General features: G+C 44.2%; 1 protein-coding gene across 5 annotated transcripts in view; it reads right to left on the minus strand.

The window, feature by feature from the left end:
• Positions 1-27,033, minus strand: part of ENOX2 (ecto-NOX disulfide-thiol exchanger 2) — a 291,168-nt gene that overhangs the window by 109,375 nt on the left and 154,760 nt on the right. For 4 of the 5 annotated variants that reach the window (XM_069074065.1, XM_069074064.1, XM_069074068.1 and 1 more), the window contains one exon: positions 24,405-24,551. The exons of the other annotated variant lie outside the window; for it this stretch is intronic. In XM_069074065.1, the coding sequence (XP_068930166.1) occupies positions 24,405-24,551 (147 nt within the window). The remainder of the gene's footprint in view (positions 1-24,404; positions 24,552-27,033) is intronic. 5 annotated transcript variants of the gene reach the window in all.

Raw genomic sequence — 27,033 nt, forward strand, 5'->3', positions numbered from 1 at the left:
GAGAGAGAGAGAGAGAGAGAGAGAGAGAGAGAGAGAGACTGTGTATGTATGTAGACACAGAGATAGACAGAGACATAGAGACACAGAGAGATATCCAGGCAAGGGTAGCAAATATCAGATGCTGGTTACAATTAAAGTAAAGCAGGCAGTGCCTTAAAGGTTTTTAAGTTGAAATGTCCACAGGAAGAAGACGAGTTGACTTTAGATTATTTTGATTTTTAAAAAATGAATAATGTTAAACTCCTTGGAGCTGTAGCTGAATATTAAATGGGAATGTCTGAGACAAACTTGCCTGAGAGCTACATGAATCCCAAACTACAAAAACAAGAAACACAGCTGAAAATTGTTACAGAGAAAAGAGGTAAGTTTGCTTTATCAAAGATTTTCCTCCAGGGAGGAAGGAAGCATGATGGGAAATCAGCAAACAATGGGCCTTTGAAAGGCTTCATATATTTGCCTTCCAAAAAATATATCTTTGACAAGGCCAGACATTGGCATGAGTCTTGTGGCTAGGGAAATGCTTCTGTGGAATGCTAGAATGCTAGAAAGAATACTGGCCTGGGAATCAGCAGGTTAGGGGCTGAATCTTTGCTCTTCCACTGACTCACTGTGTGACGTTGGGTAGCATTCTTCCCACTTGTGGACCTCAATTTCCTCCTTTGAGCAATGGGGGAAGTGGCCCAGCAGACTGGCAAAGATTACAAAAGATGGGAATAGTCAGCATTGGGTACTATGGAAAGTCAGGCAGTTGGTGGAGCTATGTATTGGGTTCTACCATTCTGAAAAGCAATTAGGAACTATGATTAAAAAAAATGACCAACATGTCTACACCCTGTGACCCAGAGATCCCACTGGTAGGAATATAACTCTAGAAGGTCAACAGAAAGAAATGTCCCATTTACCATAAAACAGTCATATAAGTACTTTTGTGGTAGAAAATAACTGGAAATAGAATGGATACCCATTGACTTGGAAATAGCTATAAATGTTGCAGCATATGACTTTATGGAATATTACTGTGCACCAATGAATGCTGTGCACATACAGCAATGAATACAACAATGAAAACAAATGATGGATATGATGAACATAAAGAAACATCTGACTTACATGAACTGATACAAAATAAAGTGAGCAATTTTTCACTGTAAGAGGAGGCACAGCACAGTGGATAGGGAGCCAGCCTCTGAGCCAAGGAAGACTTGGGTTCAAGTACTGCCTTTGATACATACTGGCTGTGTGAGTCTGGGTAAGTCACCTAACTTCTTTTTTTTGCCTTTTTTTTGGAGGGCAATTGGGGTTAAGTGACTTGCCCAAGGTCACACGGCTAGTTTTTGGGTTAAGTGTCTGAGGCTGGATTTGAACTCAGGTCCTCCTGACTCCAGGGATGGGGCTCTAACTTCTTCATGCTCTAGGCAACTCTCCAAGACCAGAGAAAGTGCCAGTCTGGAATGATGGAGGGAACATCCTCACTGTACCAATGAAGTCCCAGATCCAGTTTCTAACCACTCTGGCCCTATCCTTTTATTCACTCATTTATTCATCTGTCAATAAGCATTTATTTAGTGTCTACTACGTGCAATGAGGAGGACTGAGGGAGCTCCCAAGACAAATAAGAGTCTCTGCCCTCAGTGACTTTATAATATCGAATGTCATGTGATAACAAATGTCCACAGCTAAAGAGAGCACAAGTCAAAAGATAAGTGCATCAAAAGAATACAAATCACTTGAGGAAGAGCTCATTTATGGTTTGGGGGAGAGGGGAGGTTTCATGGTAACAGTGGAGTTGGACCTGGAATGATGAGTAAAGGTTCCCAAGGCAGACAGAGGATCACAAGATTTCAAGTTGGAAAAGATCTTAGAGGCCACCTATCCCAACTCCCTCATCTATAGAGGAGAAAAATGACGCCTGGAGAGGTGCCCTGGGACTTACCCATGGTAACAGACTCAGTGGCAGAGAAGGCTACTCCAGGTGTTGGCAAAAGCTTGAAAGTGGGAGAGCACATGGCGATTAGGAGGCATCACATGATATCAGACCTTGGAGACTGTCCAGGCTGAGGATCCCAGAGGTCAGGAGGGCTATCTGATTTTATACACATAGTGAGACTCAAATTAGAGGCCTTCTGACTCCACTTCCAGGGTCATCTGTCCCATGCCATTATCCTAGTCCAACTTTACCATCTGTGCCAGGACCAGACCTGTTAACAGTCCCTGGTATTCCAATGCCAATACATTCATGCTTTCTTGCTTGAAACCAAACATAATAAGTGAATAAAAAATCCCCACTCCCTATTCCCCCACCTCTCCAGATAAAAAAAAAACTTCAAAAGCCCAGGTTAGGTTTTTCAATCTTGCCCCAACTCACTCTATCTGATATTACTTCTTGTTTTTTTTAAAAAGCAATATAGAGGCTGGGATAAGTGGCACCAATATTATTAAAAGATTCCAGGCAAGCACATACTTCTCAGAGAACAAGTACAGGCTTATCTTGCCAGAAGTTCATGACTTTTAGAACTACATCTATGCTTAACTGTCTATATGACAAGAAACATTTTTAAATGTAATAAAAATGAATAAATAACAATTTTTATTTTTTCCTTTGTGAAAGAATTCAAGCAGATATGATTACAACAGGCCACAAAAACTTTCTTGAGTAAATTTATTTAAGTCTAGAAATACTGGAAGGAGCCTTGGACTTGGGAGTCAGGAGACTTGAGTTTGTCTGGAGCTCTGCCACTGACCTGAGCCTCAGTTTCCTCTTCTGAAACATGAGGGGATTGGACTAGATGATCCCTTATATTTCTTGCAGTTTGAAGATTCTAAGATTTTGTGAAAAGAAAAACGAAATTTTTCTAACAAGGAGAAAGTGACAGAAACTAGGTGCTGTCTCTGGTACTGAAACAGGGACTGAAAAAGGGAATTGTTATCTAGGGCATAAAAGCCCCATATGTTAGAAATGCAATGATTAGAATATGAAAGAAAAAGGGTTGGGTAGTAGGAGGACTGCCTCTAAAGAGACCAATGCACTAATTCAATGGGAACTCAATGACTAAGATATATGTAGAAGATGGAAGCAAGGGAAACTGAGGTTGAATACAAAAAAGCAGCATGAGGAAGGAAGGGAGGAAGGAAAGGAAGAGAGGAAAGGAAGAAAGGAAAAAAGGGAAGGAAGGAAGGAAGGAAGAAAGGAAGGAAGGAAGGAAGGAAGGAAGGAAGGAAGGAAGGAAGGAAGGAAGGAAGGAAGGGAAGGAGAGATGGATGGAAGAAGGGAGGTAGGGAAGGAAGGTTTTTTTAAGCATCTACTATGTGCTAGGCACTGTGCTATCTATTTGCAGGACAGCATCATGAGAACTAAAGCTCAGAATGAGCTAAGACTAGTATTAAGTGCTAACTCCTAACAAAAAAGGGAATTTGTATGTTTGGGGGCAAGAGGAATATCAAAGAATAATTAAGACTGCTGTTCTGGGTGGATGAGATCATGATGCCAGAAAATTGAGAGAATATCTTCAATATTTCTCTCCTGTTTCTCAATGAAAAATGATTGTTAGATTGTTACAACCAAAATGTTAACAACGAGTTAATAATAAGATCACAGATTTAGAGCAGGAAGGGCCCTTAGGATCATCTAGTCCAATCCCCTGATTTTAACATTCAAAGAAATGACTTGCCTAAGGTCTCACAGCTAAGAAAGGACAGAGTTAGGCTGTGAACAAGGTCCTGTAGACTCCTAAGGACAGCTTGCATTTCACAACAGTAAGCTGCCCCCTAAGATAAATGAGGAAATGTGAGAAAACACCTGGCAGCCTTTAATGAGTTCAATTTACCAGGCCAAGATGAAGTACATCTCCAGTTACTGGGAAAAGAATAAAACAACCCAAACACTTGAAGATGGGATTACTGGGGCACTGTTAGTACTCCTGGGAAAGTTGTTACAGGGGCCTGCTAACTACATTCCAAGTTTGACAAAGGGAACAGGGGGCATTTTCCTATTGTAAACCAGTGAGCTTGACTTCAATGCCTAGCAAAATTCTAGAACACATTCTTGAAGAATCTGTGATCACTAAAAAAGGGAAAATGTTATTATTGCTCTGAGCCAGCATGGATTTATGAAGAACAAGTCATGCCAGACAAAGCTCATTTCCTTTTTCAAAGGGCTGCTAGACTGCAAGATTGGAAGAATGTCATACATATAGTAGACCTGGATACTAGCAAGGCTTCTGACAACATCTTTCATATCCTCATAGAAAAGATAGAAAGATGTGGACTGGATGATAGTATGTTAGACGAATTTGGAATTGAACAACAGGACCCAAAGAGGGGTGTCAGGCTAACATGGAAGGAGGGCTTTTGTGGAGTATTACAGAATTCTCTTCTTTGCCCTATTCTTTTTGACATTTTTATCATTTTTTTTGGATAAAGGTATAAATGAGATGCTTATCAAATTTACAGAAGACACAAAGTTGAAATGGATGGTTAATATACTGAATGACAGAACCAAGATCCAAAAGAATCTCAGTAGGCTCGAGTGATGGGTCACATCTAAACAGATCAAATTGAATACAGATAAATGATAAATGTAAAGTCCAAGTCCAGGCAAGAGGAAGTTTAGAAAGCTTAATTACCAGACTGCCCTCAGACGGATGAATTTTTTAAGCCAATAGCAAATTTCAAAGGGTAGCTATCAAACTGTAAAAGGAAGTTGCAAGCTACATCAATGAAAGAAGTATCCATAACAATGAAATCACAGATTCCTTAAGTATCAACCTAAGCCTCAATTTTTAGAAAATCAACTGTACAAGGACCCAGGATGGGGGTAGGCTGGGTGCTTTCTGTGTATCCTGAGTTGGTACTGGTAGACACCTCATTCAGGGTCTACTTCTCTGGCTGGTTTTATATGGGGCTTAGAGAATACAAGAAGTAACTCCTGATTGGGTTAAGTTACTTGGAAGGGCAGAAGTCAGTGTGGGAAATGTGGTGGGCAATTGGGAAGGACTAAAATGACGGCTATCCTGCAACGAGAGCCCAATTGAAATATATGGGTAGTGGACTCGGTAGGCATAGGTATCTGACTTCCTCCAGTGGCATTCAGAAGCACAAGAACAGGAGGGAAGAATACAGGTGTTGGAGTTAATCTAGGTTTGATATCTGGCAAGGTATGAGCCATATGAGCCATACTACTATAAGGGTAGTGGATAGCGAGTAGCTCATTTACTCATAGGCTTGAAACCAGGAAGAGGGGAAAGTAAGGCTAGAGCAAACAATCTGAGAAGAAACAGTGGTTGCAGTGGAGATTGAAGAATAGATTTAGGAGGACTGAGGCAGAGGGAAAGATGGAATGACAAAGTCTAAGAAGATTTCAGAGTTCAGTATCCTGGAGGCAATGGTCAGATAGAAGGCTTTGCCGTCCTCTGAATGGCTGGAGAGTGAAGGATAAAGGTCAAAAGAGCTGATAAAATCTGTGAACTAGGAGGCTTGGATGTTGCTGGGCATCACAATGACAGGCCAGTGTGATGGGAGGAGAGGAAGCCTGATCTGCCCCTGAGGGAGGAATTCTGAATTCACCTCAGTGCTTTGGGTAGGGAGGGTAACATCCTAAATTAGGACTTACTATTCACCCTAATTAGTGGGACAAAGCATTAGCTTTCTCTTTCTCATTATCTTCCTAATGTGGCTAGGAAGTGATAGAGAGAAGTGGATTGGCTCAAGGCTAGTCAGTGGAAGTACTCTTTGAGTCCCATGAATAATGGCTCCTCTGGAGACTATGGAGCTTGGGTTAAGCCTTGCTTTCCTGTTTCATTGCTGAAATAGTCAGGATCACAACTATATGACACCACTGTCTAATATCAGAATAGGACTCAGAATAATGGAAGTAACACCACTTGTTGGGGGCTGCTGCAGAGCAATTCATTAGCTGGGCCAGAGGTTCTCAAGTCTGGGTGGTTGGTATTTCCACAATGAAACATGGGGCTAAGTCTAATAAACTACGGCTTGGTCATTTTCAAAGGGGCCATCCATACTCCGTCTGATTAGCTATATGGAGCGAGGGATTCTATAGGAATTCTCCAATGTTATTTCACCTGAAGTGGGGTGCTCTCCTAGGCTGCATCTTTCACCCAGCTACTGAGAGAGAGAACCAATCAGATGCTTTGGGCCACCAGGGGGCTGTAACTTGACCACTGCAATTTCATTTGTACTGCTCCCAAGCGTGTGCTCACCATCCCCTCCCTCAGCTGTGTTCAACGAATCAAGCTTCTCAGTGGATTTGGATCCACTTTCTAGACAGGTAGTCTGGGCAAGGGGTGGCAGAAGTGGGGAGCTAAGTGAATTGATTGCCCAATATTTCACAGTAAATCAGGGGCAGGGCTGGGAAGAAAGCCTGATTTATCAGAGAGAGTGGCTAGTTTTGAATCAGATGAACTCTGAAACACAAAACACTGGGTATGTGTCCAAAGCAGCTGCTTCCAGGTGTCTTGGCATGAAGACTACCGCACTGCAGTAAATGAATTTTCACCTTTGGGGCCAGATGGCTACACAATTGGTCTTGAGATTTCCTGGGACAGACACACAAAAACCGCTATAAGTTCTTGCAAAAGCCTTCTAAACCAAATCTTAATTACTTAAAATTCTATCTTCCTCGACTTCAACTGACTTCTTCCTGCATGGTTCCCTTTGGGTTTGCAATGAGCCAATGGATAGTGTACCTTAAAAATCATTGTCACCATTGGCAATCAACCCTACCTATCTCCAAACCCAGTCCCCCATCAACGGATAAGCCAAGTGTGCTATGACTTAGTTGGACAGGTACAAAAAAAAAATCATTCAGAAAAAGAAGTGCACCTGAGATCTAACACAGAACTGGGCCAGCGTGGCCAGCAGCACTTAGGGATCTGCAAGCTTGACCTCTGCCCTTGGCACGCTTTCATAGTTGTTGGCACCACAAAAATTGGGGCTACAGCCTCAGATCAACCAATTTACAGATAGGTAAGCATTGTGCTGTATCTGAATTAAGTTTTCTCATCATTGGCTGCTTCCCCTTCCAGTGAGGTGAGCCCTTCTTAGCAGAGCCCCGGTACACAGACACATTGGTGGGAGGCCGGGGATGGGGAGAAGGAGGCAGGCATAAAACTATTCTATACAGAGTGGGCAGTGGTAATCTTCTTTATCAGAGATGGGTGAGAGTTAGGCAGGACAGGAGCAACTACAGTCATTTCAATCATAGCCCTGACCCCTCTTCCTCCTGACCTCTCCTGCAGCTGTGAGACTCTCTGGTGTTACCTGTTGAGTTATAGCAGAATAGTGGAAAGATCAGTGGGCTTGCAGTGAGAGGACCTGAGATGAAGTCCCAGCCTGTGTGGTCTTGGAACAGTCATCTAACCTTTATAGGCCTCAGTTTCTCTAAAGTTACTTTTAGCTCTCTAGATTTGGACTCTCAGTCTGAGTACTCTTCAAGCATTCCATGATCCATTCATTCTCAAGCCATGCCATGCAAATTGCCACAAATGCAGCTTCAACTTCTATAGTGCTTTAAGGTTGGCAGACTTCCATCACAAGAAGATGAAATGGGTGGGATGAGTGTTATTTGTCCCATTTTGTAGAGGAGGAAACTGAAGCTCAGAGAGGGGAAGCAACTTGTCCAAGGTTGCACAGCTAGTTAGTAATAGAGACAGGTCTCCTGACCCCAAGTCCAATGCTCTTTCTACTCTACCCTGCTTTAGGAAGATAGGTTCCATGGGGGCAGCTAGGTGGCACAGTGAATAGAGGACCGGCCCTGGAGTCAGGAGGACCTGAGTTCAAATCCGGCCTCAGACACGTAATACTTACTAGCCATGTGACCTTGGGCAAGTCACTTAACCCCAATTGCCCCTCCAAAAAGCAAAAAAAAAAAAGAAGATAGGTTCCCCCCTGAGATCCTTTAGTGGGGATGGGAGTGAGAGTAAGAGAGGGGACAGAGAACTGAATGAGGAGAAAAGACCAGTGTGGAGATTAAGCTACTAGGCAAATACATAGCAACAGCTAACAGGCTCACAAAACCCAGGCAAGGAACAGAATTTCTTCTCTAATCACCCATTCATCATTGTGCTTCCCTAGCACAGAAGTCAAGCTCCAATTCCATAGTAGTGTCTGCTACTATTAAGTTAATGCCACATCACAGATGAAAGAAGCCAAATCTGAATCTGTGGAGATTAGAGCTCTCTGGACTCTGGTAACATCCTCAAAGTTAACAGCAGAGAGATGCCCGTTGCCTACCACATCTCCATGAAATGGCCTTAGTTGGATGAACTAAACAATGGTTGGAAAAGTGCAGGATTACTGCGTTTTGACCCTAGTCCTTCCCCTAGAAGGAAGTGACCTTGCTCCAATTAGTTCCTCTCTCCCCATCAGTTTCCAGTCACATTAGGAAGATAATGACAGACAGGAAGATAATACTCTCTCCCACTAACCATACAGGAGAGCTGAAAGAGCAGGGAACAGTGCATATTAAACACATCTGCATTGGCTTCTGGGTGGGCTCTGTGGTAGCTGATGGGGGAGGGAGGGCAGCAGGGGGGAAAGGAGGAGAGGAAATGGGAGGGAGGTCGTATCACAGAACTGACAGTCTAACAGGGAGAAAGCTAGCAGAGGATTAGGAGGATGGAAAAAAGAAGCAAAGTCTCAGTGTTTGAGAGATGAGTGGGATTTTGGAGAACATCTAGTCCAGAAGCGGGGAACCTGTGGCCTTGAGGACACATGTGACCCTTTAGGTCCTCAAGTGCGGCCCTTTGACTAACTCCAAACTGTGGAGTTTGGGCTGCACATGAGGATCTAGAGGGCCCCATGTGACCTTGAAGCCACAGGTTCCCCACCCCTGATCTAGTCCAATGCCTGTTCTCCTATTGCACATGGGGAACAGAGAGCAACTTTGTCTAGGCTTCACAAGAGAAGCTAGTAGCACAAGGCTTGGGGTCCAGAGGGACAAGATCAAAGTCCAGGAAGCACAGGCTCAAGGCTGGCTCATTGCTTTTAAGAGATGGAAAGAAGGTACACTGCCAAGTCTCTGCTGCTTTCCCAGGTCCCTCCCCTGTCATAACTTAAGCCCCAATGTTGCCAGAAAATGAAAAGAGAGAGAAAAAAAGAAAAAACCTACTCAGATATTTGTACTTTTTGAAAAACAGTCCTAATCTTCAAAAACAATTGCACATGCAAAAGAAAACCTTCCCACAGCATGCTGCTGGACAGTGTCTAATTAGCAAAGCCAATGTTTACTGAATTAATTTTTAAGCTACAATACCAAACCCTGCCTGCTTCATAATTCTGAAAAGCATTTAACTTCCTCTTCTCTGCCTGGCCTACAATGTGAAGCCAATTATTACCTGGGAACATTTCTCGGCAAAGGGCCATTCATCATTCCTGCAGGTCAGGGGTGAGTCACCCTCCCCACCCCTCAACATAACGAAGCTCCTCGTTGCCATGATCTCAATACCTTCTGTACAAAACTTTCCCAGCTTAATAACCACAGGGTCTCCTCACTGCTGGGATTTACCAGCCTTTGAGAAAGAAGACGGGATCTGTTTTGCATAAAGGTCACCATCAACTTCTCCCGCAAACACAACACAACCAAGGCAGATGTTGAAAGAATTCTCAGAGATGCTCCCTAATTCTAAATAAATGAAGGCAAAGTAGCCCTGATTTAGGATGATAGGATTTGGAGATGGAGGGAATTTAGAGACGGTCTCCATTAGAGGATGACCTCATCTGACACAGGAGAAAACTAAGGAAGGAAGTAACTTGCCTAGGGTCCCACAGGAGGAAAAGTAGGAATCTGGGGAGTCTAACTCAGAGCTTCTGACCTTCAGTTCAGCTTTCTACTAGCCCACACTAAGTCTTTCAAGTCCATACACTTATTCCAACTAAAGACTTGCAAATAGAAGAAACTGAAGTGACTAAGGTTCTTTTTTTCTTTTTTTGCAGGGGGGAAGGCAGGGCAATTGGGGTTAAGTGACTTGCCCAAGGTCACATGGCTAGTTTTTGTGTCAAGTGTCTGAGGCCATATTTGAGCTCAGGTCCTCCTGACTCCTGGGCTAGTGCTCTATTCACTGTGCCACCTAGCTGTCCCCTAAGGTTCTTCTTTACATCAAGAGAATCATCAAAAATAAGAATCCTTTGTCTGATGCAGTGACAGAGTTAACCCCCCACCACCCTTGGCTCCTGCCTCAATGTCCCCTGCCTGCTGTAGAAGGATTCATTATTAGTATTTGGGGTTCTTTTTTTCTCATTGGCAGCCATCAAGGGGCTGTCCCTAACAGACCCTCTCACCATCTTTGGCTGTACTGTGGGTGAAGAAGCAGGCTCACTGAGTTCTTCTGAGTAGGGGCAAAGAGAATGCTGGGACTTGGCCATTGGGAGACCTCGTCATTGCTTTACACCAATGCTGCAGATCTGGTCCTTGGATGAATAAGGGTTTGCTGTGCTGCAAGCAAACCAATCTAAATGCCATTGGCACTGATTAAGTACCTCCTGTGTGCGGGACTGTGCTGAGAGCTAGGGATAGACTTAACAAGAAGAAATACAATCCCTGCCCTCAAGGAGCTTACAATCAGATCCAGTCTTCTAGATGGCAAACTCTGGGAAGACAAGGACTGTCTTAATATCCCCTCGTGTCATACAACATGCTGCTTTGCATACAGAAGGTAACCATGGGCATGAATGAAGGAATAAACACATTACTTGTCTGCAAACAGGTGCTATTTGGATCTTTCCAAAGAGTCCTTCTTATGTAGGCTAAATATTCCCTTAAGACTGATTGCTTCTGGCAAAATGAATTAAGCCCTGGGCCTGGAGTCAGGAAGACCTGAAATCAAAACCGAACTCAAACACTTCCTAGCTGTGTGTTCCTGAACAAGTCACTTTAACCCCGTTTGCCTCAGTTTCCTCATCTGTAAAATGAGCTGGAGAAGGAAATGGCAAACCATTTTTGCCAAGAAAACCCCAAAAGGGTCACGAAGAAAACAAATGAACAACAATGACAACAAAGCAAACCTTTGCTTTTATAACTGGAGCTGAGTCATTTTAACAACGCTAATTTGTAGAAGTCTGACCTGGAGGCAATGACAAGAATGCTAGATTTGGACTCAGAGAGCTGCCTTTGTTTGGTCACTTCCTGGCTGTACGCGGACCCTGGACAAGTCACTCCCCTCTCTCTCAGCCTTGCTTTATCTTCTCTCCAATGAGATGGTTGGATTCTTGAATAATAATAGCTCACTTTTGCAGAGCAAATGAGACAATATCTGCAAAGTAGTTTATAAAACAAAGTGCTATATAAATGTGAGCTCCTATTATTATTTTTATTTGCTTTAAGGTTTCCAAAGCACTTTAAATAATCTCACTGATTTCTTGAAACAACACTGTGAGGCCCCATTTTATAGAGTGAGTGAAACCCCAAGAGATTCCATGACTTGTCCACACTTGGTTACACGGGCAGCTGAGTCAGAGGCAGGATTCCAGTCTCTGAGGCCTTCATCCATTGTACTCCGGTCCCTCCACCTCAGTCCAAAGGCTAACTATCAGTCAGCACAATTTGTCAAAACAGGATAAAAGGAGCTAACCAACAGGATCACAGGACAAGGGGGTCCTTCCCTTTGTAGGCCTCAGACTTTCTTCAGTGGATCAAGTGGCAGAGGAGACCCTGCTAAGCACAGAAGCCAGTCAGGAAATAAACTTCCTAGTTACATGAAGGCCAAAGCTGACACTGGACTCACATTCCCAACAGAGATTCCTACTGTTTTAAGATAAGCATAGCCCCCTCCCCTGCTTCCCCCTCCAAAAGCATCACGGCCTGACTGGAAATGTTGCTTAGGTAGAAGGCCCAAAGAACAATGATTATATCTCTGACCTCCATAGGCAGGCAACAGGGAGTAAAACGTCATTTACTGAGTAGGGGCAGCTGGGGCCACAGAGAGCACAGAGCAATGGGCTTGGAGTTAGGGAGACCTGAGTTCAAACTGGGTAACAGATGCTCAGACACTAGCTGTGTCTAGTCACAACCTCTGCCTCTGTTTCCCTATCTGTAAAATGGGGATGACAATACCACCTACTTCCCAGGGTTGTGCCTGGCACATAGCTTAAGAAGTACTTATTCCTTCCTACCCCAAGTGATCATAGGATCACAGATTTAGGACTGGAAAGAACTGCAGAGGTCACTGGGTACAATTTCCTCATTTTACTGATATTGAAACTGAGGCACAGAGAGGCTGAGGGCCTTGTCTGAGGCAGGATTTGAATGCACATCTTTCTGAGTCCAAGTCTAGTGCCATATCCAACTACACTTTGCTGGCTCTCACACAGCAGGACTCAAAGACAGAAAACCCAAGCCCTAACTCTCTGCTGTCAAGAGGTAGCATCATGCCTTTGGGCAAATCCTGGTCAGCTAGCATCAGGCACCCTCACTGGGAACAAAGGACAGATGGGCCATTCTTTCTTATTTCTTTTGTTTGTTTTGCTTTTTGGAGGGCAATTGGGGTTAAGTGACTTGCCCAAGGTCACACTTCTAGTTTTTGTGTTGAGTGTCTGAGGCCAGATTCAAACTCAGGTCTTCCTGACTCCAAGGCTGGTGTTCTATTCACCATGCCACCTAGCTTCCCCCCACCCCATTCTTTCTCATTTCTGCATGTGGCCAGGAGCATGGGGATCCTCAGGCTGGGGAACAAACTGCCATGTTCATTTCCATAACAAATGGGCCTCTTGCATCCTAACTAGTTCCCTGACTCCTCAGCATCTTTTCCTCCTTGCAGACCACTTGGCCCATTGCTCATGTACTTGCCATGTTCTATTGCTACAAGGAAAGGGATTTAGGAATCTTATTGGAAAGGTCTTGTAGCTAAAATTCGAGGATCAAGGTTCCAATCCTGATTCCGCCATTCACCACCTTTGTGACCTTGGGCAAATCACTTTCCTTCTAAGAGGCTTATGTTTCCTCATCTGTAAAATCAGGAAGTAGCTCTAGACAGTCTCTAGTACTACAGGAAGATGAATCATCATATATTAGTCCATTGCTATGGCCAAGCCCTGCCTTCCCTTCCACCATGTTTCTCCTACCTGTTTACTTCTTTCTACCCCTCAACTACTATCTTAGTGCAAGGCCTTCATTGTTTCTTGCCTGGACTATTCAACTTGGTTTCTAACTTGTTTTTCTAACCGCCTCAAGTTTTTCCCCTCTCTACTCTATCTTCTACAGATTGAGTTGCAAAAATGATCTTCTGAAAGTGCAGTGAGGTGGAAAGATTGCTCAACTAAGAGTTGCAGGTCCTGGGTTTGAGCTGTGGGCTCTGCTACTTACTAGCTGTATGACCTTGGGCAAGTCACTTAGCTTCACTTGAACTCCAGTTTCCTCATGTGCCAAATGAGGGATTGGATAAATGGACTTAAAAGATGCTAGGGTGAAATCTAAACTCTTCAGCCAGGTGGTTAAAGCCACTCATGACCTAGCTTCAGTCTACCTTTCCAGACTTATTTTTCATTCTGGTGAATATAACAGATACATTATGGGAGGGAAAAGAATGGAGATAGGAAAACCCACTAAGAGGTTACTACAGTAGTCTAGGCAATGGGAAATAAGGGGCCTATGCTAGGATGATGGCTTTAAGAACAGAGAGAAGAGGACCTAGAGAGAGGACATATTGGGGAAATGGAATCAGCAGGACCTGATAAAGATTAGATATTAGAGGTGAAAAATAATTCCAGTGTTAAGACCTTGGGGAACCCAACGGATGGGATGCTGACATAAAGAGTGAATTCAGAAGCAGTGGGATAAAGACGAGAGAGAGTAAGTCTGGTTTTGGACATCTATGGTGTGCCATCAAGGTGAATTCCTGCAGGTAGCTGGAGATGTGAAGGCACAGGCATGGTACAGACATAGGTCACAGAAAGGGTACCATCTTATGGAGGGAAAGGTATCTACACAAAGAAGTATGATATACAGAAGAGTAAGAGATTGTGACAAAGTACTTTGGGAAATCGGGGGAGGGCAAAATCACTTTGGAATCTCTGAGGCTGGAGTGGCGATTCCATTGCTGAAATGAAGGACTTGCCTCCTTTCATCAGCAGCAATGGCACAAAGACCAGAGAAGACAGTATGGGAATGGGGAATGGGACAGAATACAGATTACATGGAGGTACACAGTGTGGGATAAGGCCAGAAATGCAGTTTGGAACCAGGCTGTGGAGATTATGCCAGGATCAGGAGTTGGGAGGTAATGTGGAGCCCCTGAAGGTTTTTGAATATAGGAATGATATGGTCAAATGTATATTTGGAAGAATGTGAAGGGGAAGTAGGGAAACCAGTTAGGGGGTCTTGATGATAGTCTAGGCAAGAACAGGTAGAAAAAACCTGTACTAGGGGCAGCTAGGTGGCACAGTGAATAGAGCCCTGGCCCTAGAGTCAGGAGGACCTGAGTTCAAATCCAGCCTCAGACACTTAACACTAGCCATGTGACCTTGGGCAAGTCATTTAACCCCAATTGCCCTGTACCCTCCAAAAAAAAAGCAAAAACCTGCACTTGATCTAGATTGCTTATCTTGGGAGGGGAGAAGAGAAGGTCAATACAAGTGATTTTTTGGCTGCCACACTAATGGGTCTCAAGGATTAATGAGAGCTAAGAGGTGAAGAGAAGAAAAGATGACTCCAAAGTTTAAGTCAGAGTGAATGGAAGGAGGGTGGTGGGGTGAGAAAAAGAGAAGTCAGTGGGGGACAGGGCAGGTTTTTTGAGGGGCAGTGGGTAAAATGAGTTGTCTTCAATGTGCTGACACGTCTAAGGAAGAGACTCAAATAGAGTAAGAGCCCTGTTCTTGGCCATATTGACTTCAAAAACCACAAATTAACATTGTCTGTGTTGTACTGTATTTTCATTTATTTTGTTAAACATTTCCCAATGACATTTTAATCTGGCTCAAACTCTATAATTTTGCTGACAATGATTCTGATCCCTCTGGTCCAAGGTGCTGAGGGATAGCCACATGGGAATATTCTGGAGGTAGTTGGATATGTGAAAGTTGAATTTAGGAGATAAGTTGTGGGGGGGCAGGGTTAAGGCACAGAGAAAGAGAACTGGAATGGCAAAGTAGAAAGAGCACTAGATTTAGTAAGTACACGTGGGTTCAAATCCCAGTTTGACCAGGCAATTCCCTTAACTTTTCGGGGCCTCCAGTTTCTATTAGAGAATAAGCTATAAAGTGTGGGGGCTGGACTAGATGGCCTCTGAGGCCCTTTCCACTTCAAGATTTAGGTTCTCCCTGTGGGACGTTTCGCCGAGTCACTTCCCCTTCCCTGAATCTCAGTTTCTCCATCTGTAAAATGTGTAGGTTAGACTAGTTGACCTCTAAGACCTCTTCGCTCCAAATCAATGATCCTATTTGGGGGCAATCTTTTCACAGCTACCTTACTGTGGAAGGCTGGAAAATGGTTTCTGGGCAGATGACCCTGAAGCACCAAAGAAATACTTTGAAAGCAAGCAACTGTTTGAGAGAAATAAAGAAATGCATTGATAAACAAAGAAACCAGGATCATCTGTCTCAGGTCACCATGTCACAGAGCAGGCAGCAACCAACCAACCAGAAAGGACAAGAAAGTCTCTCAGTCCACACACCTGACGCTGGCCAAAAAGACTCCGGAGGTGGCCCTGGTCCCCGCCCCATCCAGAGAGGAGCCAGAGCTGGCTGGAGCCCTGCTCATATCATCTGGGATGCATCAGTCAGTGGTGCTAAGCCTCTGTGTGTCCTAGATCAGTATAATTAGGGAAGGGAATAAGGAAGGCTAAATTAGAAAATTACTTGCCAGCAAAGACCCTGTGTTTACAGGAGTTGATGTTGACATCAGTAGCTGAAAACAGTAAGTCACTCTAACTGGGGGCCTTTTAGACCTTATTGTGGGGTTTGGCACTCAATGTAATAGCTGCCGTTTCATTCTGGAAGAGATGAATTGCTGCCTGGGGCTCTTCTCCTGATGCAATGGAAGCCCTTATAATTTTTCTACCCAGTAACAAAAGTCACTCATATCAAGGGTTCTGGTCCCTCATCCTGGGGGAAGGGGACTAGAGAAAAATGTCAATTCCTCTGCCTGGCATTCAAGGCTCTGTATAATCTGCTCCCACTCTACTTTTGGCCTGGAGCTTCCATTACACCCACAAAGCACTCTGCTCTAAACCAACTGGACTCCTTTCTGCCCCTCAGACACACCCTACACTCTCTCACCTATATTTCTTTACTTGTGCCCTCTGTCCTGCTCTTCATCCACTAACTTCCTGCCCACCCTTTCAAGGACATCTCGATTGCTGCCCACCTCCTTTAGGAAGCTGCCCCAGTCTCCCTTGTCAGTAATGGAATCATCCCCCATAACATTTGCCCTGTATACAACATTATATATTATAGGGATTTGTGTGGTTATTTTCATGAGGACATCTTTAAACTCTACATTCTCCATAGGGCACAACGCTGTCCTCCAGTGGTCTAGATTTATTGACAAATCCAATGCTCTTGATCTCTCTTCAGCACTTGGCATTGTTGGTCACCCCCTCCTCCCAGATGCCCTCTTCTCCTTTGGATCATGATCAAGGGCTTCAGTACTGGCCCTATTATCTGCCCTGGTTACTCACCAGCTCTTATGGGTTTAGCTATGTCCTGTATGTAAGCCACACTGAAATATAGCTCTAACTCTATATGACTTAGCTTTGAATCCCACTTATTATCTGGGTGGTCACTTCTCCCTCTGTGAAGTTTTGTTTCTTCACTGGTTTAAAATGAGAGGATGCACTAGCTGACCTCTATGGCTCCTCTGCAGCTCTAAAGCTTATGATCGATAGAGTCAATGCAGATGGAGGTTGTATGAGAAGAGCCAATGGTAAAACCCATGTCTAATACTCTGATATAGGCAGATATTCAAAGTGGCAAACGTCCCTGTAGCCTCTGTTATAATCCCCTGTCTCTGTCACTTCAGTTCTTAGCAGGAGACCCTTGAAAATCCCTGTCACCAAGTACTTCAGATTCATGGAAATGACTATCATTATGTCACCCAGTGATATCTGTCTATCAAAAGTGGTGCCACTGCACCATGAAATGGGGACTGAAGCAGCATCTCCATTATTTCCATTTCAGTCACCTTGAAGAGCAGAATGACCCAGACTGGGCCAAAAACTGGGCTGAAACAAACTGAAATCAAAGGTCTCCTACTGGAAGGCAGTGCTTCATCCACTCTGCAAGTGTCACCACCAGGGAACACGTGTTACCTCACACAGCCCACGCTCCAACCCATCAGGATTCCTGGCTGCTTGCTACATGGGCCGCATGATTTTTCTGGACCCCCTGCTTACAGCAACTCCCCCACCTTCTCTGTCCAATTCCAAGCCATCCTCTGCATCCCAGCCTGAATGCTATTTCCCTTTGGGGACCCTTCTTGAGCCCCCCTTGTTGTGTGTAATACTGCCATTTGCTGAATGCTTTATACCTCTTACATTGGGGAAAGATGCTATTACAGAACTTCAGAGGTGGTAAAAGGTTGTTGTGTACCTATGATGTGAAAGGCCTCCTCCATGTCTCACCACAGTACAGAAGCTATTCTCATAAGTTAGGTCAGCAGACAGACTTCAGCCGTGCAATGTCCTTTCTAAAAGGTAGTATCTAGAACACAATACCATATCCCAGATATGATATGACCAGGCCAGATAATCAAGGGACTGTCATCTCTTTAGTTCTGGATACCAGGCCTCTCAACACAGCAGCTGGAGATCCCATGAGGTCTTGTGGTGGCCACACCACACACTGAGGTACAGGAGCCCACTAAAACCACCAGACCTTTTTCAGACAAAATGTTTTCTGACCACAACTTCCCCATCTTCTACTGGTGAAAGATAGCTTCAACTTAAGTATAAGATGGGACATTCTATCCCTAATAAATGTCATGTGATTAGATTTAGCCCTGACATTCTGTCATTCTCAGTCTCGCTGGACTATACTGTTAGTCTTCATACACTCAAGAAGGGAGACTGATCCCAACTTCAGTCTGAGTTATAAGACCCATACCCTCAATATGGTAGGCCAGTGGTATTAAACTCAACTAGAAACAGGTCACTAAATGGTTGTAAAGAAGGATCCCTATGGGCAGACTGACTTAGAAAACCACAGATTAACACTATCTAGGTTCTACTGGATTTTTATTATTTTGTTAAATATTTCTCAACTACATTTTAATCTGGCTGCTAGAGTTACATTTGACACCTGTATTATAAGGCACTGTCCCAGGGGTGGGGAAGGTGTTAGTGAACCACTGTTACACTTTCCTCCTGATCTTTTCTCCTCCTCTTTACCCCTACCATCTCTAAACATTTTTGAAAAAGCTTAACACATTTGCAGTCGACTCCAGAGAGAAGAAAGCCTAGGGTGCTTTAGTGGTAGTTGGGGGTGGGGGGAGAACACATCCTTTCAGTTCTCAAGACTTTATATTCTCTTCTAGGATCTATAATCAGATAAGAACACCAGCGATACAAAAATGGACTTGGATTATTAGGCTATTTCTATTTTAATTCGGGTGGAAAGAACAATGTGCCCTTCTACCTTTTTGAGATTGAAAAACTCTACTGGCTAGTCCAGAATATCTCACTCTGAGGCACAAAGTGATGGTGTTTTCTCTTTAGAAACACTTGATGCCTTTCATTTTTAGACTTCCAAGTATTTCAGAAACAAGCACCAGGCTGGAGTGGTTCCCATAAGCCACAGTATCAGGAGGGAGCATCATGGGAAAAGTTTACAGATTTATGGCCTATTGCAATACACAGTCCAGGGAAAAGGAAATAAGGGCCTGATAAACCTGAGGCCCCTGTCTCAGGAAAGGAAAAGAAGGGGCAGCTGGGAGAGACACTGTGAGGGAAGCACTCAGAACTTAGGGATGGAACATGATAGGGGGAGAGAAAGAGAGAAGGCAAAAAGGTCCCACCCTAGGACCACTGGGTTTGGTGACTCAGGCTGCACCAGAGACTACAGAAGCCGGGAAAGATCTTGGAGAAGAGCGTGACAACAGCAATAACAATTAAGAGCATTTATATAGCCCCTAAGGTTTGCAAAGCACTTTATAAAATATTGTCTCATTTGAGCTTCACAACAATGCTGGAAAGGTGCTATTACTGTCTCCATTTCACAGCTGAGGAAACTGAGGCAGACTTGGGAAGTGACTTGCCCAGGGTCACACAGCTAGTAGGTATCTGAGGCACAATTTGACTTCAGGTCTTCTTGACGCCAGGCCCAGTGCTCTAACCACTACACCACCTAGCTGCCTCTTTAGAGTCTGGGCAAGAACTAGATGCTACTTTTCCCCAGATGAAATCTCCCCTCATTTTTTTTCTCCCAGGACTGGGTGGGAAGAAAACCTACCCATTTCCATGGGCACAGGACTTCCGAGGAGAAACTAGAAGAGTAATGAATAAATGAAAGCTTATTCATTGGAGTCTCTTTTGGACTCGACAAAGGTTTTTCCTTTGTATTCTCAACAAAGAAAGTACAAATTAATAACGTGAACAAACTGTGGAGGGATCTAATTGAAGCAGTAAGGGGCCTTATTTAACCTCTTTAACAGAACTTTTAAAGGAAGTTAGAGCCTTTATTATCTGAATGCAAATGCATTTTGCTAATTACAAGTTCCTCAGCCCCCTAGTTAAAACCCTATACCTGCTTAGTAGCTGGAGTCCCTCAAGGTCTCTATAACTAATCAAAGTTAAAACTTGTCCATCATTCAGACGCTTCACCAATTCAGACTGCCTCTTCTGGCTCAGCCACTACTTGGAATTTCAGAAATTTTACGATAATGTAAACTACCCTTTTCTACCTAGAACTCAGATATCTGGGGCCCTCCTCAACCCAGAGAACCAAGAAAACAATAGCCAAAAAATGGCTGTCAAAATGCTCAGTCACCTCATTAGGAGGACACTGTTTACACTAAACAAGTTCATTTTTTAGCTTCCAAGCTTAGAGAAAATGAGGAGGTTGGGGGAGGGGTTGCTATAGGTGAACCCACTGCCAGCAGCAAGAAGCAAGAAACTAGGAATATCAGCAAGAGCCACCCAACTGAGAGCTCAGAAAATGTCAGTCACCAAAGGTTGATTCTTGTCCAGAAGAACAGCTGGATGCACCTTCCTGGGCCCTGAGGACAGACACAAGGGTTTGCTGCACAGGAAGTATCAGAATTTATTTCATAATGATGACCCCAACTCATCAAGAAAACAGGAAACTATGCCCAATTCTGTTGAAGAAGGCTAGGAAGTAGCTAATATATTTGAGAAGAATTGACATCCAAAATGAAAAAAAAAAGAAAATGTTTTGGTGCTTAAAGCAGCAAAAACTCATCCATATGAAAAACCTGGTTATGCAGAATGACTCACTCTCCCCAAGGGTTTCCAGGGAGGCACAGTTTGACTTAAATTTGGTTTTCCAGGCTCATATTTGAGCAGGGCTTTGATTTGGGACCCTAAGGATTACACAGAAACATCCATCTGCCTGAGAAGCCCTACCACACGTCAATAGCAGCTCCCATCTCTCTCCCTCCCTCTGTTTCCCTCCTCCTACACATGATTTCCATTCTTATCACCCCATCCATCTCTGTTCTTTTGGACCCCTGCTCTGGCCTCATTTTCCTGAGCCCCTCAGTCTTGGTTTCCAAGTCAACTAGTTCAAATATTCACTGTCTTTTACATACTGAATCCCTTACCTCCTTGTCTTATCACCATTCTTGCCTTTTGTTCAGTTGTTTTTCAGTCATGTCTGATTCTCCATGATCCCATTTGGGGTTTTCTTGGCAGAGATAATGGAGTGATTTGCTATTTCCTTCTCCAGCTCATCTTTAACAGATGAGAAAACTGAGGCAAACAAGGGAAGTGACTTGCACTGGGTCACCCAGCTAGTAAGTGTCTGAGGCTGGATTTGAACTCAAGGAGAGGAGTCTTCCTCACTCCAGGCCTAGCACTCTATCCCGAGTCACCTAGCTGCCCAAATTCTTATCTTGCCATATCCCTATTCTTCTATATCTCCATCATCTGTCTTGTCTACTCCTGCCCATGTGACACAGAATCCTACTGTAGGAAGTTGCGCAACTATGCTCATTTGAACCACAACAAGCGTATGTCTGCTTATATTAGTTGGGCCCTCACTTCCACATGGCTATCCTTTTATTATTCCCACTGACTCTATCACAGCAGCTATTCCAAACTTTCTCTTCTCAACCCTTTCTATCATCCCCATACTCCTTCCCAAAAAGGCCTTCTTGAGATCCATCTTCTTTAAACCTTAAAATTCTATGACATTATCCTATATTCTCTCCTATCTTGTTTGCATCAGTCTCTGAAGAAGAGATACCCCTTCTTCTTGCCAAGGTTAACCTCTCTCTCTATTGGTGCTGTAGGGCCTATTCCTTCCTACCTCTTCCAGATCTTGCCCCTTTCAAGAATGTCCACATTAAAAAAAAAGTTTAAAAACTGTTCTAGGGTGGCTAGGTGGCACAGTGAATAGAGCACTGGCCCTGGAGTCAGGAGGACCTGAGTTCAAATCTGACCTCAGACACTTAACACAAAAACTATCCATCACTATCTTGAGCAAGTCACTCAACCCCAATTGCCTCCAAAAAGCAAAAGAAAAAGAATGTCCACATTTCTTTCATTATTAAAAAAAGTGACTCTAACATCCCCCCCCATCATCCTCTATCTCTTTACCCTTTCACAGTTAGATCAGACAAAAAAGTCATTGATACTTGTCTTCCTCCCTACCTGCTCAATATCACTCCTCAACTCCTTGCCATCTGGACTTCCAACCCAACCAAATTGTCTGAAACATCTTTCAGAGAAACTCCAAATCTCTGAAATGCTAAATCAAACAACCATTTCTCAGTCCTGATCCCATATGACTTCCTCTGTAGTTTTAAACACTGGTGACTATACCTTCCTTCCGGGGCAGTCTTTCTCCTTGGCTTCTGGGATGCTGTCCACTTCTGCTCCAGCTGCTCCATGTCAGACTCCTGCATCTTCTATGTTCTCAGCATGAGTGTGCGCCAAGGCTCTACCTTGGGCCATGCCATCCTGTCTTGTCTTGTCCTGTTCTTGTCTCTCTCTGTCTCTCTTTCTTCCCCACCTCCTTCTCTAAGATTTTATCTGCTCCCATGGGTTCAATTATAATTTGTACAAAGATGACTCTCAAATCTTACATCTGAGCCCTAATCTCTCTCCCACACACCTGTCCCACATCACCATTCCCACAATGAAAACTGTTTGCTGGACGTTTCATCACTGTCTCAAACTCAACATTGTTTAAAAAGAGATGTGCTATCTCTCCTCTTTAACTTAGGCACTCCTCCAAATTCCCCCATTTCTGTTGGTGCCACCATCCTCTTAGACATCCCCATTTGCAACATTGGGGTCTTCCTTCGATCTTTCCCCTCTCTCTTACACACTATAGCCAATCAGTTCTTCAAAATTCTACTTCCATATCTCTCAAATCTGTTACCTTCTCTCCACTCCCACCAAAAAACTCTGCCAAACAGTCAGTGCAATTCTATCCAAGGCGTTTTATGCATTGAAAACTATTAGCTAGCCTTCTCTCATTTGGCAGCAGTGAAAGAAAGTATAGAAAACTCCCACAAATTATTTTGGAAGGTTTCCTAATAGGGCAAAATAATGGTGATACCAAAAGATAGGACCTTCTCAGCAAGAACTCGGTTACCATCCTATTTCCTTGCCTAGACCACTGAAATAGCTCACTAATAGCGCAATCTGTTTCTACTCTCTCCTCCCCCCAATTCATCCTCTACACAGATCTGACCGTTCACTCCCCTGCTCAGAAAGCTGGAGTGGCTATGTCCTATTTCCAAGGCGAAATACAAACTGCTTACCTGAAACCCTCCATAATCTGGCTCGCCAACTCCCTGTCCATGCATTTCCCCTTCCTTCCCTCTGTGCCCTCCATGTATTACTACTGGGTATTCTCCAGACTGCCCCCCCCACCCCAACCTTACCTCTGCATGAGACAATCCTGAGATTTCTTCAAGGCTTTGCTCAAAAACCTCTTCCTCTGGGAAGACTTTACTGACTTGGTGGCTGTCCATATTATTTGTGAATGTGTTATATCCTCCCCCCAAATCCACACAAGTTCTTTTAAAGTGGTGATTGTCTTTTTTTCTCTCTGTATAACCTTGCTCCCTAGAACAGCACCTTGCACATAGTAGGTGCTCAGTAAATGTTCATGCAATTGGATATTTGCTGAATTGAAAGAATGCTACAAGGACACACAAAGTGACTCAGAGAAAAAGTACACCTTGGAACAGTAAACTCTGTCCTCTAAACTAGTGCAAAGAACGCCAGATGGAGGGCCAAAGATGTGGGTTTTAGGTTCTGTTCTGTTGTTCCCTGGCTGTGGGGATAGGAAGAATCCACTCCCCCTCCTGATGAGCTGTGGGGAGGCACAAATGAAGAAAAGTCTAGAAAAGCACCTGCCCCCATAAACTATAGCCAAAGCAGGAGCACAATTCTATCCAAGGCATTTTATGAACTGAACACTACGAGCTAGCTTTCTCTGGTTTGACAGCAGTGAAAGAAAGCATAGAAAATTCACACCAATCATGTTGGGTGATTTCAAAATAGGACCAAATGATGGTGACTCCAAAAGATAGGACCTTCTTTGAGAGAATTTGGTAAATAAGAACTAGTGACAAAGATCCCTCGATTGTGCAGACAGAAAAGACAAGCACACGCCATATGTAGTGCCACCAGATTTAGAGCCAATGGCCCTCGGTTCTACTCCCAGCTCAGTGGGACCCCTATGGGATGCTGGGCAAACCATTTCACTGCTCTGGCCCTCAGTTTCCTTTTTTGCAAAACAAAGGGCTTGAGCTGGGTGACCCACAAGACCCTTCCCAGGCCTAGATATCTGTGAACCTATGATTCTTCCTTTGGTCCTTTGGGCAGAAACATCCTAAGCTAAGCTGTCCCACCATCACAGGGAGTTTGGTGGAGTGGAAAGACGGGATTGCAAGGCAGGAGCCCTGCGTTCTTGTCATGGCTCTGGCACTGAGGACCTTAAAGGTCCATTTAGGCCAATCTCCTCATTTTACAGAGAAGAGAACTGAGGTTCAGGGAGATTGAGTGCCAAGGTCACCTCGCCAGGAAGTAGCAGAGCAGGGATTCAAATGTGGTGACTTGGAAGCCACTGTTCTTTCTACTATTCCAGGTTACTCCATATCTGGAAAATGGGGAGAGGAGGCCATCTTATTTACACTCTCTCTGTCTTTCCTGGGGCTGCAGGCTGCACTGGATAAGATGCTTGGTGCGTGCAAACACTATGTGACTACTTAGGGTTGGCATGACAAGACAGTGATGGCACACAGGGTGGCACGCTTCTACCTCACTCACCTGTGCGCTCATTCGTTCGCTTTCGTTTCTTGTTCGTGTCGTCTTCATTTTCAACCTGACCTTCTGACAGCAATGGACTGTCAGAAGGGCTGCAAAAGTGCAGTGGCTCGTGGCTGATGGATGGGTCAAAAGGCAGCTGGTTCAGTCCTAAAGAGGAGGGAAAAACAAAGCCTCGCTAGAGACGATGTTAAGGGTGCCAGACTTGGACCCCACGAAGGGGGCTAGACAGGAGGTTGGGGGAGGCGGGGATCAAGCCTGTGAAAGGGAAGCTCAGGGACTCTAAGACATGCTGGCCTCTGGGACATCCCACATCTGGGTTAGAGGTCCCCTTTATTGGATAGTATACAAGAAATACATCCTTGGTATACTGTCTCCTCGATCTTTGGCCTCAGTCATCATCAGTTGTCTTACAAAGGTAATGGGCCACAAGGATCAGAACCCTTGCCTGGAAGTCAGGAAACCTAGACTTGAGGTCCAGCTCTGAAAGAACATTTCTTAAAGAGGAATGGAGACAAGGCCATGCAAGGAAGGATTGCTTGAAGGAAATGAGGATGTTTCACTTGAAGAAGAGAAGATGGCAGAGAGGGAAGGAAGGGGAAATACATGGAAATGGAGTTTGAAGTCAGATTATGGAGGGCTTCAAGTATAAAGTAAGCAGTTTGCATTTCACCCTAGAAATAATAGGGAGCCACTCCAGCTTTCTGAGCAAGGGAGTGAATGGTCAGACCTATGTCAAGGATGAACTGGAAGGAGGAGAGAGTAGAAGCAGAGGGAGGGGTTATTTCAGCAGTCTAGACAAGGGATGATGAGGCAAGGAAATAGGGTGGTAGTGAACTGATGCGGGGTAGGGGTGGCAGGGAGGCATGCTAGATAGCTTCAAGGATCTTAAGAAGTCTCATGGGAAAGAAGGATTAGCTTTGTTCTGGTTGGCCCCAAAGCACAGAACTGGGAGCAGTAAGTCAAAGTTACAAGGAAGTCTATTTCAGCTGGATACAAGCAAGGACCTCTTAACAATGACAGCTGTCCCTAAAGTGGAGTGGGCTGCCAGAGCAGGTTGTGAGCTCTCTATCACTGGAGGTCTTCAAGTGCACGCTGGATGGTCATTTGGCAGCAGTGTTGGAGAAGGTATTTCTTGTTCAGGTATGGCTTCACCTAGATAAATTCTGTACTCCCTTCCGACTTAGAGATGATCTAATTCTTTGTCTCAGTGTGTTGGGCAAATCACTGCCCTTTTGGGAGCCTCGGTTTACTTTTTTGTTGAATGTGAATAGTAGCATGTCCACTCTCTCCCTCATACAAAGGTGTTCTCCAAAGAGAGATGGTAGCTAATTCAAGGGTACCTCATTCAGGAGCTGGGATGCTAGGAGCTCTGGACTAGCTTTGAGAAGTTTTAAAATTCTGGGTCTTCAGACAGTACCAGAAGCATGAATCCCTTCATCTTTTGATGCCTCACATCCTCTCTCTATAAGACTGCATAAGCATGAGTTCTCTCTCTCTCTTTTTAAACCAGGACTACATAAGATACATTAGAGATGGACGCTTGATATCCCAGAAATCCCTTTGTCTTTTCTACCTCTTTTCTTCCCATCCCCTACCTCTACCACCATCAGAAAGAGCACCTGGAATTTTAAGTTTTTCAATTAAAACTTCATAAAATAGACTCAAAAGCTTTGCAACAGTCCAAAGACAGTTCATCTCCTATAAGCCTTTTATCTACTAGTTTGCTAATCCAAGCAGAAAGGAAATCAGGTGGCCCAATGTGGCTCATTTGTTAATCAACAATTGTCCTCATACCTTGCTCTCCCCTTCTTCATCCCTATTCTCTAAGGCCATGTCAGAAAAGCCCAAAATGAACCTTGGGATTCAGGCAGTTAGAAGCCAGCTGAGTTCTTGGAGGCTGAATATTGAGTTTCTAATAAAATTTCTCTGCAGTTTCCTTTTAATGAAAACACATCTCCATGCTGATCCTCCCTGCCCAGGGAACGCAGACTATTTCTCCAGCCCTCAGATTCAGCTTGGAACAAGCTCCATGAAAAAAAGCCTTTTGGGATTTGTCAAATGCTTTCCCCTTGTACCAACTGAAGAACCAAGTGAAAGACGGAAACTGGTCACTCTGTCTGGTGGAAATCAACTTTCATTGCATCTTAACCTTATCAACAACTCAACAAACATTTCCAAATGCCAGGGATGGTGGCAGACAGTGGAGTCTCACAACAACGTTGGGAGCCAAAGATTCTAGGTGTTATCTTCATTTTACAGCTGAGGAAACTAAGGCTTATAGGACTTGCCCAGTAGTCCCAAAGTCACTAAGTATCAGTGGCGGGATTAGATCCCGGATCTTCCTGAACTAACTCCAGCCCCCATCCCTGGTCCCATAGTACTTTTCATGACTCCTGGAGAGACATTATGTGACTTGTTCATGGTCTTAAACTAGTAAAGTGGCTAAGAGTACCTTCCTGACTCTGGGCACTCCCATACCACCTGCCTCAGATAAAACTGATGCCTACTTTATTAAGCACATTTCTCTCTTTCTTCCTTCCTTCCTTCCTTCCTTCCTTCCTTCCTTCCTTCCTTCCTTCCTGCCTTCCTGCCTTCCTGCCTTCCTTCCTTCCTTCCTTCCTTCCTTCCT

Source organism: Petaurus breviceps, unplaced genomic scaffold (genome assembly GCF_028583685.1).
Source record: "Petaurus breviceps papuanus isolate PSGF00001 unplaced genomic scaffold, PetGlider_PUasm1.0 90881, whole genome shotgun sequence".
Lineage (NCBI taxonomy): Eukaryota > Metazoa > Chordata > Mammalia > Diprotodontia > Petauridae > Petaurus > Petaurus breviceps.